The sequence below is a fragment of the Poromitra crassiceps genome (genome assembly GCF_964638095.1).
Source record: "Poromitra crassiceps genome assembly, chromosome: 11".
Lineage (NCBI taxonomy): Eukaryota > Metazoa > Chordata > Actinopteri > Beryciformes > Melamphaidae > Poromitra > Poromitra crassiceps.
In genome coordinates this window covers 28,456,444-28,473,210 of record NC_139643.1, presented here as the reverse complement: position 1 = coordinate 28,473,210, position 16,767 = coordinate 28,456,444, and the positions used below count along the sequence as shown (strand labels likewise).

The 16,767-nt window shown below is 45.6% G+C and overlaps 2 protein-coding genes across 2 annotated transcripts; both read left to right on the top strand.

The window, feature by feature from the left end:
* The first annotated feature begins 6,248 nt into the window (after nucleotides 1-6,248).
* Nucleotides 6,249-10,085, top strand: LOC310785803 (E3 ubiquitin-protein ligase TRIM21-like). Its single transcript, XM_083646954.1, has 2 exons — nucleotides 6,249-6,321; nucleotides 8,316-10,085. Exon 2 carries the CDS (start codon nucleotides 8,335-8,337, stop codon nucleotides 9,982-9,984), a length of 1,650 nt encoding a protein of 549 aa, XP_083503080.1. The 5' UTR covers nucleotides 6,249-6,321; nucleotides 8,316-8,334; the 3' UTR covers nucleotides 9,985-10,085.
* Nucleotides 10,086-13,724: 3,639 nt separating this feature from the next.
* On the top strand, nucleotides 13,725-16,277 carry LOC310785804 (E3 ubiquitin-protein ligase TRIM21-like; the record flags this gene model as incomplete). The annotated part of the gene is made up of 1 exon (XM_083646955.1): nucleotides 13,725-16,277. The coding sequence occupies one exon, from the start codon at nucleotides 13,725-13,727 to the stop codon at nucleotides 15,369-15,371; it is 1,647 nt and encodes a 548-aa protein (XP_083503081.1). The 3' UTR covers nucleotides 15,372-16,277.
* Nucleotides 16,278-16,767: the final 490 nt, after the last annotated feature.

Sequence of the window (16,767 nt, the reverse complement as noted above, 5' to 3'; positions counted from 1 at the left end):
GTTCAACGTAGCAGCAGAAATGAATGGCTGGTCGAGGGGAGAGAGAGCCAGTCATCTGGTAATGTCACTCGAGGGTGAAGCTATAACATGTGTAGCAGCAATGGCAGATACCAAAGACTTAGACGTTGTGATGGCGGCCCTGAGGAGGCGTTTCGGACGATGCAAAGAAGAAGGCATTATGGTCGCAGAACTGTGTAACAGGCGTAGACGACCAGGGGAGTCGCTGCGGGCGCTAGCCACAGACATTGAGATCCTCAGCCGGCGTGTATACAGCCGGCTGCCGCCAGAAGCACTGGACGAGCTAGCCCGAAACTACTTCGTCCAGGCTATCGCGCCGCGAGGGCTACGAGAGCAAGTAATGCTGCAACGGCCAAAGACACTAGAAATAGCGCTAGAGCTGGCGTTTGAAAGAGAGACAGTGGAGGGCTGGGCCATGAACAGCGAAGAGGGGAGAGCTGTCCCCGTAGTGAGAATGGCAGCGGAAAGCCCGATACAAGAAGAGCCAGCGTGGAAGACGGCTTTGGCAGAACAAGGCAACATGGTGAAAGAACTGTCCGAGTCAGTACAACAGCTCAAAGAACAACTGCTCCGCAGAGCGACCCTGCAGCCCAACCCCGCTCGACAGCCCACCCAGCGGAACAACAGCTGGGGTAGAGGGAGCATGATCTGCTGGGGATGTGGACGCCCCGGTCATCGGGAAGCAGACTGCCGCCGGAGAGCGTGGAGCCAGGGAAACGGTACGGGGCCCGTCCAGATGGGGCGAGACGGGTCTACGATGCCACAGTCCCCGTAGCCACAGCGTCGCAGGAGGGAGCCCACCGACAGCAACAGAGAGGTGGGGCTCCGCCGTACCCCGAAGTAGACGACATCGCCGGAGCTGTCAACATGCAGAGCGGGCCGCGCGCGATGAACGGCTGCCATGTTCCAGCCTACCTACAGGGGAGATACTGCGCCGCCCTGGTGGACACGGGGTGTACGGCGACGCTGGTGAACGTCAACATGATGCCCGAGGGGATGCGCCTGGAGCAGCCAGCAGCACAGCTGCTAAGAACAGTGTCCGGTGAGTTAATGCCAATGAGGGGGAGGGGGCACGTAATGATAACAGTGGGGGGGACAGACAGTGGACTTTCCGGTGTGGGTGGTAGAAATGGCGGGGCCTTGCATCCTGGGGGAAGACTACTTAACGATGAACAAATGCACAGTAGACCTAGGAAAAAGCACATTGACATTTGCAGAAGGAACAGTAGTCCAAATGAGCCACCCGCCCACCGTTCCAAGGGAACGGCCTAACGTTAACAACATCACCGTGTACCGCGTCACCGTAGAGCATGAACCCCACCTAGCAGGCCAAGCCCCCCCCCAAAACCACGCCCCTAGTCCACCTCCAAACACTTGCCCTCAGCCAATGCAACAGGCAGAGGGAGAGAGAGAGAGGTTAGAAATGCTCAGGACACTACACCAACGTCAGAGCGAGGGGTTAGAACCACAACAGAGCGACGAACTGTGGAGAGTACTAGAAGAGTACAAAGACATTTTCGCGATGTCGGACGATGAACTAGGCTGCACTCACCTGGTAGAACACCAAATAGACACTGAAGGGGCGCGGCCCATCAGATCATATCCCCGTCGAGTTCCAGCAGCAAGAAGAGATATAGCGAACGAAGCTGTAGAAAACATGCTGAGGGCAGGGATCATCGAGCCGTCAGAGAGCCCATGGGCATCGGGAGTAGTGTTGGTAAAAAAGAAAAATAGCGCAAAGATGCGATTTTGCGTAGACTATAGAGGGCTGAACAAAGTGACAAAAAAAGACGCGTACCCGATGCCCGTCATCGAGGAGCTACTAGACATAGTGGGGGAGTCAGCCTGGTTCTCCTCCCTAGACCTCCGCAGTGGGTACTGGCAGGTGCCCCTCTGCGACGATGCCAAGCCAAAGACCGCCTTCCGCACCGAGAGAGGACTGTGGCAGTTTCGAGTACTCAGTTTCGGGCTGTGTAACGCACCCGCAACGTTCGAGCGGTTAATGGAGAAACTGCTGGGGGACATTCCCCAAACAGAATGCGTCGTATACTTAGATGACATCTTGACACACGGGGGCTCGTTTCAGGCAGCGGTGGGAGCATTACGAAAGGTCCTACAGAAAATAGCAGCGGCGGGTCTAAAGCTACACCCAGATAAGTGCCACTTCCTGAAGAAGAGGGTAGAGTTCTTGGGACATGGCATCGGCGAGGGGGGCATTCGCACTCTAGAGGAAAAAACACGGGCAGTCTCAGAATGGCCCACCCCCAGAGACAAAAGAGAACTCGAGAGCTTCGTAGGGTTAGCATCCTACTACAGAAAGTTTGTAAAAGGATTTTCTGACATCGCAGAGCCACTGTTCCGGCTTAAAGAAAAGAACACAGAGTTCAACTGGACAGCAGAATGCCACCTAGCGTTCGAACCCCTCAAGAAAGCGCTGACCGAGACCCCCGTGCTTAGAGCACCAGACCCCGCACTGCCGTTCCTACTAGACACTGATGCCAGCAATGGGGGTATGGGGGCCGTGCTGTCCCAGGCAGGGCCGGAAGGGGAGCAGGTGGTGGCGTACTTCAGTAAGACGTTTGATAAGACAGAAAGAAACTACTGCGTCACACGCCGGGAGCTCCTAGCAGTCGTAGAAGCACTGAGACACTTTAGATACTACCTCCTGGGACAGCCTCAGTTCACCATACGGACCGACCACTCAGCGCTGCAGTGGTTATGGTCCTTCCGGGAGCCGGAGGGACAGGTGTGCCGCTGGTTAGAGAGAATGGCGGACTATAACTTCACCATAGAGCACAGAGCAGGGAAACACCACGTAAATGCAGATGCCCTGTCACGACGACCCTGCGCGGAAAGGGGGTGTGTGTACTGTGAGAAGAGAGAGGGGAGAGAGAGAGAGCTCCAAGAGGACGCTAGAGTCTGCCCTAACCACACGGGAGATGGGCCGGTGTGCAAGACACTGCGGATGGCAGAAGCAGCAGATTGGAAGGGCCACCAGGAAAACGACAGGGAGCTGTCACCAGTACTGCAATGGGTAGAAGCGGGCCAGAAGCCGCAATGGGAGGAGGTGGCGGGGGCCACCGACACAACCAAAGGGCTGTGGGCAGGGTTTGACACCCTGAGATTGAACAGTGGAGTGCTGATGAAGTGCTGGAAAGAGCCAGCAACGGGAGAAAACAAGTGGCGAAAAGTAGTGCCAACGACACTGAGAGAGGAGGTGTGCAGGAGCTGCCATGGGACAGTAGGGGCGGGCCACTTTGGGGTAAGCAAAACCCTCCGTCGCATCAGACAAGGCTTTTATTGGGGGAGGATGAGGAGAGACGTACAGGACTTCTGTCGGCGCTGCGACCTCTGCGCGGCGTACAAAGGGCCATTAGACCAGTCTCGCGCCCCGCTCCAACAGCTAGCAGCAGGAGCCCCCATGGAGAGGGTAGCGGTAGACGTGATGGGGCCGTTTCCACGCTCAGACAGTGGAAATCGATACGTCCTAGTAGCCATGGACTACTTTACAAAATGGCCAGAGGCATACGCGCTGCCCGACCAGGAGGCGGGGACGGTGGTCGACGCACTAGTCACAGGCATGTTCAGTAGGTTCGGAGCACCAGAGACCCTACACAGTGACCAAGGAAGAAACTTTGAGTCACGAGTGTTCGCCACCATGTGCGAGAAACTGAACATTAGAAAGACACGGACCACAGCATTGCACCCCCAGAGCGATGGCCTAGTGGAAAGATTCAATAGGACACTGAAAAAGCAGTTGGCCATCCTCACGGAGGAGCACCAGAGAGACTGGGACACGCACCTGCCTCTCATCCTCATGGCCTACAGATCCGCAACACACGAGTCCACCTCCTGCACACCCGCCCTGCTCATGTTAGGTCGAGAACTGCGGACACCAGCAGAAATGGCGTTCGGCAAGCCACCGGATGCACTGGACGCTCCCCCGGGGAGAGAGTACGCCAGGAGGCTACAAGATCGATTAGAGTCCGCTCACAACTTCGCTCGGGACCAGCTAGAGAAAGCAGGCATGAAACAAAAAAGGAACTATGATGTGAGGGCAAAGGGAAACCATTTCCAGGGGGGGGAGTTGGTCTGGGTGTACACACCCCGGAGAAAAAAAGGGCGTAGCCCTAAACTGGACTGTCACTGGACAGGCCCATGCAGGGTCATGGAGAGAATGGGGGAGGTGGTGTACCGAGTGCAGATGCCACTTGGTGGCAAGAAGGTACTCCACCGAGACAGGTTGGCCCCATACCGGGGGGGGTGCACCCTTCCCCCAGATCTCGGCCGCCCAGCGGTTTCACTTAGACAGAGTGAAAGAAGGAATCTGTTTCCACAGAGAGGGGCGTCCGGCCATGACCGGGCGGGCCCCACTCAGAGACATGAAGCACCAGAGACACTGCAGGTGGGGTCAGGCCCACCGGCAGATTCACAGAGACTAACACGGCCACGGAGAGAGCCAAGGGCTCCAGGACATTTGAGCAACTTCGAGTTGTACTAAAAAAAAAAAAAAAAAAAAAAAAAAGGAGGAGATGGTGGTTGGAAGTGTTATAATAGAAAGTGAATGATGTGTATGGCATGAGATATTGTGGGGGAGGAGACATGGGAAAAGCCTGAGATGGAAACATAAAATGTGGTTAAAAAACAAAGAACTGTTAACACATTGAATGCCAGCCATGTTTTCATTCCTGTAGGTAAGTTGTGCCAGGGGTGTTTTTGACGATTCTGGCTCATTTTAGAATAGCCGAGGATTCTTTTCTGTTAAGAATTCATGAACACCAATCATCTAAAAATAACTAATAGAATGTGTGCTTTCTCTGTCTAAAAGAGTTAGTTTGCAGAGTTAGTAGTTATGTAGATATTAGCCGTTGAGTACAGCATGGTTTCAGCGTCTGGAAATTTATTCAGAGATAAATGGCTTTTTGTGAAACAGTCACTTTAACCATTCATTTTTGGCATCAGTAAGACCGTCAGACATTCTAAACAATAGTTTTGAACAGTAATTTCCTCCATAACAACAGGAAACACCCCTCTCATTCAAACTCCTCCCTCCGTGTGTCTTCTCCTCCTTCCTCCTGGCTGTACAGCGGGCGTGTCAGAAGCGCTTTTGCTGCTGCCTGCCTGTGTGCCTGCCTGCCTGCTTGCCTGCGTGCGGACGCTCCTTGTGCGAGTCAAGATGGGCCGGGGAATGCGTGGGCGATGGGCAGATGTTGATTCTGGCCTTTCTGAGGTGTTTCAAAGTGTGTTTCACCTATGATCTATTTTGCAAATCGCTCTCCGCTCTCTGTGTGCTGCTGCCGGTGCGCGGCCGCTCTCAGGCAAGACAAGTCTTGAATGGATTACTGTAAAATCGCCACGGCATTTCCTTGAACGGCTTGGTCCCGCGGCAGTTTTTTCTTTGATTTCGGTCGTCTGGGGGAGCACTGTCAACACTTAGTGGGTCGGTAAAATAGATTATACACATTATCTTGCTCCAATAGTGATCTCGAAGATGTAAAAGTTGTTGATTGATGTCCCACCGTCAAAAAAAAAAAATGTTTATGTAAGACGAGTAAACTCGGCTCTGGCACTTAAGCGTTGGATTATGTAAGACGAATTATTTCGGCTATGGCACTTAAGGTGTTAAAAAGAAAAAAAAAGATGCTGGGAGTGTTGGTACAGGGGAGGTGTGATGTGGTGTCAACGTGGGCGTTGACCTTATTGTTGGGCGGGGAGTATGTAGCGAATCAGCAGTACACACATAGGGGTGAGCAATGGTAGTGTCTCAGCTACAGATAGGAACTGTGTGTGGGAGTGTTATGTTGGGGAGCACTATGCTGTGGGACTACTTCCGGGGGGAGACTGAGCATGCGCGTCAGTCTCCGCGCACTGCCTAGGGGAAGGCTGCTATCTATGAGCATGACAACAGCGGAGAGTTGTAAATATGAATAACTGTGAATAAAGAACCTGTACCAGCAAGAAGCCTCTGCCTCATGAAGTACCAAGAACGTTACAATAAGTAATGTCATGTGTTTTCACTTCCATTCACTGAGCCTCCCCTGAAACTGTTTGGAGGCCCCCTGGGGAGGCCCGTCTCCCACTTTGAAAACTTTTGGTAGACTCTAGAGTAGACAACCACTGAACCACCCACCACAGCACCATCTTCTGATTACTAATGCAACTGCTGCCGTAAGAGGCGGAGCCACTGGAAACAGGAGTTTCAGTGAGCTCACGTTGCAGAGTAGAAAGTGAAAGTAACTCAGAAACAACATTGCTGCAGTCGAGAAACGTCTTTCTTTCTCTCCAAAGGAAATATAACTAGAGGTGAGTACAGCAGATAATACTGTGTTTAAACAGAAAGCGATAACACAAACTCTGAAAACTTCCCGTGTTCAGTTTGTACAAGATTTCAATGAACCACCAAGAAATAGGGCCAATAACTGTCAAAATGATTTGCGAGAGAAAAAGAACACTAAAAAGACTGACGTTTCAGGCAAAGTGTAAAAGAAAAGAGCTAATGTACCACAGGTCTAATTTAAGCCTTTATCAGCATGGCTAAACCAACAGGAAGATTAAAAAGGCATGTTTTTGGAGCAGCATGGTCTTTATCAGGCCGTCAGCTGAACACAGGTGAGAGGCCTTATAGTCCAGACCCAGAGGTAAATACAGGCTGGATCATCTGTAGAGAGGAACACAGAAAATGCTTGTTAAAAAATTAAAGCTCAGCAAATTAACATAACAAAAATGACACAGAATCAGTATATTATAGTCTAGCCTGGTAAACCAGCCCGTCACGTAACTCACATTTCATTTGGTTCTGCGTTGGGTCACGCTAGCCAGGCTAGCCATTGTTAGCAATAACAATTGACAACATGGCATTTTGCGCATACAAACACTGCAGCCTCATGTCCACACAGATAGAAGAAGTTAGGCAGTGCTGTGTGTAGCAGTCATGCAGAACCAAATTAAATGTGAGTTCACGTGACGGGCTGGTTTACCAGGCTACTTATAGTCCAGAGCCAGAGGTAAATACAGGCTGGATCATCAGACTGTAGAGAGGAACACAGAAAATGCTTGTTAAAAATCAAAGCTCAGCAAATCAAGATAACAAAAACGGCACAGAATCAGATAGAAATATAGAGAAATGCTGACAAATGAAATATAAAGAAATACAATTCTCGCGGTCAACTTCCGGCTTCACTTCTACCTCATATTCAGATCAAAAACCGAAGCTCAGACCACGTCCATGTCAATGATAATACTTGTTTGTTTACCCATAGACTGTATAATACCCGCCATGTGACCCCCCCCCCCCCCCCCTCCACTTCCGGTTGTGGGATGTCAGGGTGTCCGCAAGAATAGACAATGTGGATGCAACATGTTTCATTCCTTGTATTCTTGTGCTGCCTTTCCTCGTGAATTAATGTAGAATGTGTGTCTGTTTTGCAAAAAAACATCAAAACAACACAATAGACAAAGTGTGGCCTCATACCAACAACCAGATCGCCACAAATAGGCTACTAGTTAGACCCCATAATCTTTATAATTACTATTATCCACATTATTTTAATAAAGGCAGATTGATTTCCATCTTGAAATAGTATAAGCTCATCCAAAAATGATCTGACTCAATCATGACTTCTGGTCAATTGGTAGTGTGACACAGTGGTGTGGTCTACCTTTTTTCAGAGGGTATACTGACTCTGACTCTGACACAGCCTCATTGACTAAAAAGGATGCCTATTTAAAAGCGTGGGTAAAGGCAAGGTGTAGGCAAGGCTTGGGTGCTGTGTGTGAACATAGACACACAGAGCGCACAGGGTGAATTTTATGAATGGAAAGTGAAAACGATACATATCATAGCGCATTTCCCAGTGCGCATACGCAAATCTGAGTCATTTCGCAGTGTGTAGCCTATATGCCGTATACCTGCGTATCACGTAGACTACACCACTGGTGTGACAGTGTGTGTGTCTGCCTGGCTTTTATTTAATTATGAATGTATGTTTGGAACATTTCTGGGCATTGACCTTTTCCGCCTGCAACCAAAACCACTGCTGGATTGTTTTATATCTAAAATTGTTATCTAAAAATGTGGCATGGAGGCATCTTGGACCTTTACTTTGTTTGAAAGTAGCTGAAGAATCAGTAAAACATTTTTTTTTATGTAATCCAAATTAAATATTTACGGTAAGCTATTATTATTATTATTATTATTATTATTATTATTATTATTATTATTATTATTATTATTATTATTATTATTATTATTCAATAATTCTGTATAGTAATGTTATTATTTCACTATTTCACTTTAGGTCTCGGTGTCTACTAGATATGTCTGCTGCCAGCAGTCTCCTATCCGAAGAGCAGTTTCTGTGCTCCATTTGTCTGGATGTGTTCACTGATCCAGTCTCCACACCATGTGGACACAACTTCTGCAAAAGCTGCATCACACAGTACTGGGATGTTAATGCCCCATGCCAGTGTCCCATGTGTAAAGAGGTCTTTGACAGAAGACCTCTGCTGCGGGTCAATACTTTAATATCAGAGATGGCTGCCCAGTCCAGAAAGTCAGCTCAAATGAAAGCCAGCAGCTGCCCAGACCAACGATGTGCCAAACCAGGAGAAGTTCCCTGTGACGTCTGCACTGGGACCAAACTGAAGGCCCTGAAGTCCTGCCTGGTGTGTCTGGCCTCATACTGTGAGACTCACCTGGAGCTTCATCAGAGAATGACGGGCCTGAAAAAACACAAGCTGATCGATCCTGTGGAGGACCTGGAAGGCAGGCTGTGTAAGAAGCATGAGAGACCGCTGGAGCTGTTCTGCAAGACGGACCAGATGTGTGTGTGTCAGTTCTGCACTGAGTTAGACCACAAGTTACATACATTTGTCCCTCTGAAGGAAGGATATGAAGGAAAGAAGGCTGAGCTGGGGAAGACAGAGGCTGAGATTCAGCACAAGATCCAAGAGAGACGACTGAAGATTCAGGAGATCAAACATGCAGTGGAGCTCAGCAGGAAAGATGCAGACAGAGAAATAGCAGACGGTGTGCAGGTCTTCACTGCTCTGATGCAGTCTGTGGAGAGAGGCCAGGATGAGCTCATTGAGACGATTGAAGAGAAGCAGAAAACAACACAGAAACAGGCTGAAGAGTTCATCAAAGAGTTGGAGCAGGAAATCTCTGAGCTGATGAAGAGAACCGCTGAGGTGGAGCAGCTCTCACGCACTGAAGACCACCTCCACCTCCTCCAAAGCTTCCCATCCCTGAACACTCCTCCACACACGAAGGACTGGGCAGAGGTCAGTCTCCATCGCTCATCATATGAGGGGACTGTGAGGAGAGCTGTGGAGCAGTTGGAGAAGACTCTCAGGAAAGAGAAGGAGAAGCTGCTTGCTGCTGATGAGCTAAAGAGGCTCCAGCAGTATGAAGTGGATGTGACTCTGGATCCTGATACAGCAAATGCCAATCTCATCCTGTCTGATGATGGGAAACAAGTAAAACATGGTGATCTAAAGAAGAATCTCCCAAACAACCCAGAGAGATTTTCTTCTTCTTGGACCAGTGTCTTAGGAAAGAAGAGCTTCTCGTCAGGGAGATTTTACTATGAGGTTCAGGTTAAAGGGAAAACTTGGTGGTGGTTAGGAGTGGCCAGAGGGTCGGTCAACAGGAAGGGAGGAATCAGCATTAATCCTGATCAAGGCTACTGGGCAATATGGTTGAATAATAATCCAAATGAGATCAGAGCTCATGCTAACCCTCTTGTCGTCCTCCCTCTGAAATCGAAGCCTCAGAAGGTGGGGGTGTTTGTGGATTATGAGGAGGGTCTGGTCTCCTTTTATGACGTAGATGCTGCATCTCTTATCTACTCCTTTACTGGCTGCACCTTCACTGAGAAACTCTACCCATTCTTTAATCCCGGGCTTAATTATAGTGGTGCAAACTCCACTCCGCTGATCATCTCTCCTGTCAATCACACAGATTAGACTACTGGTAATCATTAGTTTGTCTCTGACCAGAATTGATTGACCAAATATGTACACATAAGGATTTGACTCCGGATTGCGTGGTTCTCAAAGTGGAGGATAGAGGATTCATTGATATTTGAGATCAGATATTTACATATTCTAGGGAAGTATATGTTTTCCTATCCTTTCAGGTAACTGTTCAATCATTTTAATGTAGAAGAATTGTAATAAAACGAAACAAAAATTACAACTACTTCATGGCTAAATAAATATCTTGCAATAAAAAATCAATGTGTGTTAAAGTTATAATCTCAAAGGTTTTCATGTAAGTAAAGTAAATGTCTGTTAAGTCACTATCACAGAGAACACAATGGTGATTGAGCCTATGGCCCATTGATGGAAGCCTTTGCATTTTCAGTATTGCAGCATTTATGAACTGGGTGTCTGTGGTGACACCCCAGAGAGGGTGGGCGGAGCTAACACAATATACTCACTCTAATAGGCTACTGTAGGTTCCAAACAACTCTTGTGTGAAATAGGATAACAAGCAAATTTTTTCCAGTCTACTAGCATTGTGGGTGGTTACTATGGCCAAACTAACTAACTTCACATTATGCAACACTAGTTTGGATCTCACCTGCAATTACCGCTCAACAAAATTGAAATATTCAAGATTATCAATTTAAAGTTAAATAGTAAAAAGTTGTTAATGCTCTTTTCTCATTTATATCCTTTTTTCATGTATCCTATTACAATTTACTGCTGCAAAAGGTTAATTTCCCCACAGGGATCATTAAACCTTAATCTAATCTATTCTGTAACTCAGCAATGTCATATCAGTAATCAGAAGCATTTGCCAGATCATTGTATTCTGAGCTTTGTACATTGACACAATTACTGAAGAATAGTTTATGAATAAGAAGTAATTCTGCACTTTGTTTCTCACATTTAAAGATTTGTTTTTGTTTTTGAATGAATAAAAAATAAATGAAACCCTTGTATGTCACATGACTGCTATTTATCAGAATGCTTAAATTAGGCTATTTAACATTTGATTGATATCAAAGCTTGAAAAATGTTTATTGTTCGAAAGGTAACCGTTCTCCAAGCATCATTTTTGAGATATTTATTCCTGTAATATTTCAAATAAAAGATTCAAGAGTCACTTTAATAGCCTGAAATATTGGCCGCCTGTCCCAGAGTCTATTAGCTGTCAGACTGAGGGAGCAGATTGCTGTTACTGTAAGTAGGCCTACTGTACGCCCAATAACTCATCTCTGATCGCACCACAGCTGGAGGAGACACCCCCCACCCACCCTGTCCTGAAACCAAGACAAACTGTATTGGTTGGCCTCGTTAAGATTTTATAACTATTGTATTTTATTTCTCTTTCTAACAAGATTGTATTTATTACTTTTATAAAAAACCTGTGTTGACCCATCAGATCTTGTGTTCCTCGGTTGCCTTGGTGTTGCTCCCTAACCTGATCAAAAGAACCCCCTTTATAAGCCCATCCTTAAAAACAGACCAGGGGTTTTCAAAGTCTGAGACTGTAATCATGATTATGTCATTTGATCCTATTGCAACTCAACAAATGAGCCAAGATTGCCTGATATTGCTGTTTGACATACTTCTACTACACCAAATACATAGTCTACTGTCTAATCTGAAGGCATTCTATTTGTTTGTGTCTCTTTAACCAAATCACACACATTTAGGCTATTTTGATAACTAATAATAAGTAATGTCATGGGTTTTCACTTCCATTCACTGAGCCTCCCCTGAAACTGTTTGGAGGCCCCCTGGGGAGGCCCGTCTCCCACTTTGAAAACTTTTGGTTAGTCTAGAGTAGACAACCACTGAACCACCCACAGCACCATCTTCTGATTACTAATGCAACTGCTGCCGTAAGAGGCGGAGCCACTGGAAACAGGAGTTTCAGTGAGCTCACGTTGCAGAGTAGAAAGTGAAAGTAACTCAGAAACAACATTGCTGCAGTCGAGAAACGTCTTTCTTTCTCTCCAAAGGAAATATAACTAGAGGTGAGTACAGCAGATAATACTGTGTTTAAACAGAAAGCGATAACACAAACTCTGAAAACTTCCCGTGTTCAGTTTGTACAAGATTTCAATGAACCACCAAGAAATGGGCCAATAACTGTCAAAATGATTTGCGAGAGAAAAAGAACACTAAAAAGACTGGCGTTTCAGGCAAAGTGTAAAAGAGAAGAGCTAATGTACCACAGGTCTAATTTAAGCCTTTATCAGCGTGGCTAAACCAACAGGAAGATTAAAAAGGCATGTTTTTGGAGCAGCATGGTCTTCATTAACCTGACGCTGCCAGATGGACGGTATAGCTCCACATAGTTTCACTGAACGAGAGAATCTCGTTTGATCTCGCGAGGTTATCCATCTTGCAAGCAAGGTTAGGTCTTCATCAGGCCGTCAGCTGAACACAGCGAGAGGCCTTATTAGTCCAGACCCAGAGGTAAATACAGGCTGGATCATCTGTAGAGAGGAACACAGAAAATGCTTGTTAAAAAATTAAAGCTCAGCAAATCAAGATAACAAAAATGGCACAGAATCAGATCGAAATATAGAGAAATGCTGACAAATGAAATATAAAGAAATACAATTCTCGCGCTGTCAACTTCCGGCTTCACTTCTACCTCATTATGGATCAATAATATTCAGATCAAAAACCGAAGCTCAGACCACGTCCATGTCATTGCTAATACTTGTTTGTTTACCCATAGACTGTATAATACCCGACATGTGACCCCCCCCCCCACACACACACACACACCTCCGGTTGTGGGATGTCAGGGTGTCCGCAAGAATAGACAGGTGGATGCAACATGTTTCATTCCTTGTATTCTTGTGCTGCCTTTCCTCGTGAATTAATGTAGAATGTGTGTCTGTTTTGCAAAAAAACATCAACAACAACAACACAATAGACAAAGTGTGGCCTCATACCAACAACCATCGCCACAAATAGGCTACTAGTTAGACCCCATAATCTTCATAATTACTATTATCCACATTATTTTAATAAAGGCAGATTGATTTCCATCTTGAAATAGTATAAGCTCATCCAAAAATGATCTGACTCAATCATGACTTCTGGTCAATTGGTAGTGTGACACAGTGGTGTGGTCTACCTTTTTTCAGAGGGTATAGTGACTCTGACTCTGACACAGCCTCATTGACTAAAAAGGATGCCTATTTAAAAGCGTGGGTAAAGGCAAGGTGTAGGCAAGGCTTGGGTGCTGTGTGTGAACGTAGACACAGGCACAGGGTGAATTTTATGAATGGAAAGTGAAAACGATACGTATCATAGGGCATTTCCCAGTGCGCATACGCAAATCTGAGTCATTTCGCAGTGTGTATATGCCGTATACCTGCGTATCACGTAGACTACACCACTGGTGTGACAGTGTGTGTGTCTGCCTGGCTTTTATTTAATTATGAATGTATGTTTGGAACATTTCTGGGCATTGACCTTTTCCGCCTGCAACCAAAACCACTGCTGGATTGTTTTATATCTAAAATTGTTATCTAAAAATGTGGCATGGAGGCATCTTGGACCTTTACTTTGTTTGAAAGTAGCTGAAGAATCAGTAAAAAAATTTTTTTTTATGTAATCCAAATTAAATATTTACGGTAAGCTATTATTATTATTATTATTATTATTCAATAATTCTGTATAGTAATGTTATTATTTCACTATTTCACTTTAGGTCTCGGTGTCTACTAGATATGTCTGCTGCCAGCAGTCTCCTATCCGAAGAGCAGTTTCTGTGCTCAATTTGTCTGGATGTGTTCACTGATCCAGTCTCCACACCATGTGGACACAACTTCTGCAAAAGCTGCATCACACAGTACTGGGATGTTAATGCCCCGTGCCAGTGTCCCATGTGTAAAGAGGTCTTTGACAGAAGACCTCTGCTGCGGGTCAATACTTTAATATCAGAGATGGCTGCCCAGTCCAGAAAGTCAGCTCAAATGAAAGCCAGCAGCTGCCCAGACCAACCATGTGCCAAACCAGGAGAAGTTCCCTGTGACGTCTGCACTGGGACCAAACTGAAGGCCCTGAAGTCCTGCCTGGTGTGTCTAGCCTCCTACTGTGAGACTCACCTGGAGCCTCATCAGAGAATGACGGGCCTGAAAAAACACAAGCTGATCGATCCTGTGGAGGACCTGGAAGGCAGGTTGTGTAAGAAGCATGAGAGACCGCTGGAGCTGTTCTGCAAGACGGACCAGATGTGTGTGTGTCAGTTCTGCACTGAGTCAGACCACAAGTTACATCAATTTGTCCCTCTGAAGGAAGGATATGAAGGAAAGAAGGCTGAGCTGGGGAAGACAGAGGCTGAGATTCAGCAGAAGATCCAAGAGAGACGACTGAAGATTCAGGAGATCAAACATGCAGTGGAGCTCAGCAGGAAAGATGCAGACAGAGAAATAGCAGACGGTGTGCAGGTCTTCACTGCTCTGATGCAGTCTGTGGAGAGAGACCAGGCTGAGCTCATTGAGACGATTAAAGAGAAGCAGAAAACAACACAGAAACAGGCTGAAGCCTTCATCAAAGAGTTGGAGCAGGAAATCTCTGCGCTGATGAAGAGAACCGCTGAGGTGGAGCAGCTCTCACGCACTGAAGACCACCTCCACCTCCTCCAAAGCTTCCCATCCCTGAACACTCCTCCACACACGAAGGACTGGGCAGAGGTCAGTCTCCATCGCTCATCATATGAGGGGACCTTGAGGAGAGCTGTGGAGAAGTTGGAGAAGACTCTCAGGAAAGAGAAGGAGAAGCTGCTTGCTGATGTTGAGCTAAAGAGGGTCCAGCAGTATGAAGTGGATGTGACTCTGGATCCCAATACAGCAAATCCCTATCTCATCCTGTCTGATGATGGGAAACAAGTAAAATATGGTGTTCTAAAGAAGAATCTCCCAGACAACCCAGAGAGATTTTCTTCTTTCAGCTCTGTTTTAGGAAAGAAGAGCTTCTCTTCAGGGAGATTTTACTATGAGGTTCAGGTTAAAGGGAAAACTTGTTGGTGTTTAGGAGTGGCCAGAGGGTCGGTCAACAGGAAGGGAGGAATCAGCATTAATCCTGACCAAGGCTACTGGACAATAAGGTTGAATAATAATCCAAATGAGATCAAAGCTCATACTCTCACTCAAGTCGTCCTCCCTCTGAAATCGATGCCTCAGAAGGTGGGGGTGTTTGTGGATTATGAGGAGGGTCTGGTCTCCTTTTATGACGTAGATGCTGCATCTCTTATCTACTCCTTTACTGGCTGCACCTTCACTGAGAAACTCTACCCAATCTTTAATCCCGGGCTTAATTATAGAGGTGCAAACTCCACTCCGCTGATCATCTCTCCTGTCAATCACACAGATTAGACTACTGGTAATCATTAGTTTGTCTCTGACCAGAATTTATTGACCAAATATGTACACATAAGGAATTTGACTCTGGATTGCGTGGTTCTCAAAGTAGAGGATAGAGGATCATTGATATTTGAGATCAGATATTTACATATTCTAGGGAAGTATATGTTTTCCTATTCTTTCAGGTAACTGTTCAATAATTTTAATGTAGAAGAATTGTAATAAAACAAGACAAAAATTATAACTACTTCATGGCTAAATAAATATCTTGCAATAAAAAAACAATGTGTGTTAAAATTATAATCTCAAAGACTTTCATGTAAGTAAAGTAAATGTCTGTTAAGTCACTATCACAGAGTTAACACAATGGTGATTGACCCTATGGCCCATTGATGGAAGCCTTTGCATTTTCAGTATTGCAGCATTTATGAACTGGGTGTCTGTGTGTGACACCCCAGAGAGGGTGGGCGGAGCTAACACAATATACTCACTCTAATAGGCTACTGTACGTTCCTGACAACTCTTGTGTGAAATAGGATAACAAGCACATTTTTTCCAGTCTACTAGCATTGCGGGTGGTTACTATGGCTGAAGTAACTAACTTCACATTATGCAAGAATGTTTGGATCTCACTTGCAATTACCGCTCAACAAAACTGAAATATTCAAGATTATCAATTTAAAGTTAAATAGTAAAAAGTTGTTAATGCTCTTTTCTCATTTATATCCTTTTTTCATGTATCCTATTACAATTTACTGCTGCAAAAGGTTAATTTCCCCACAGGGATCATTAAACCTTAATCTAATCTATTCTGTAACTCAGCAATGTCATATCAGTAATCAGAAGCATTTGCCAGATCATTGTACATATTCTGAGCTTTGTATATTGACACAATTACTGAAGAATAGTTTATGAATAAGAAGTAATTCTGCACTTTGTTTCTCACATTTAAAGATTTTGTTTTTGTTTTTGAATGAATAAAAAATAAATGAAACCCTTGTATGTCACATGACTGCTATTTATCAGAATGCTTAAATTAGGCTATTTAAAATTTGATTGATATCAAAGCTTGAAAAATGTTTATTGTTCGAAAGGTAACCGTTCTCCAAGCATCATTTTTGAGATATTTATTCCTGTAATATTTCAAATAAAAGATTCAAGTCACTTTAATAGCCTGAAATATTGGCCGCCTGTCCCAGAGTCTATTAGCTGTCAGACTGAGGGAGCAGATTGCTGTTACTGTAAGTAGGCCTACGCCCAAGAACTCATCTCTGATCGCACCACAGCTGGAGGAGACACCCCCCACCCACCCTGTCCTGAAACCAAGACAAATAAACTGTATTGGTCGGCCTCGTTAAGATTTTATAACTATTGTATTTTATTTCTCTTTCTAACAAGATTGTATTTA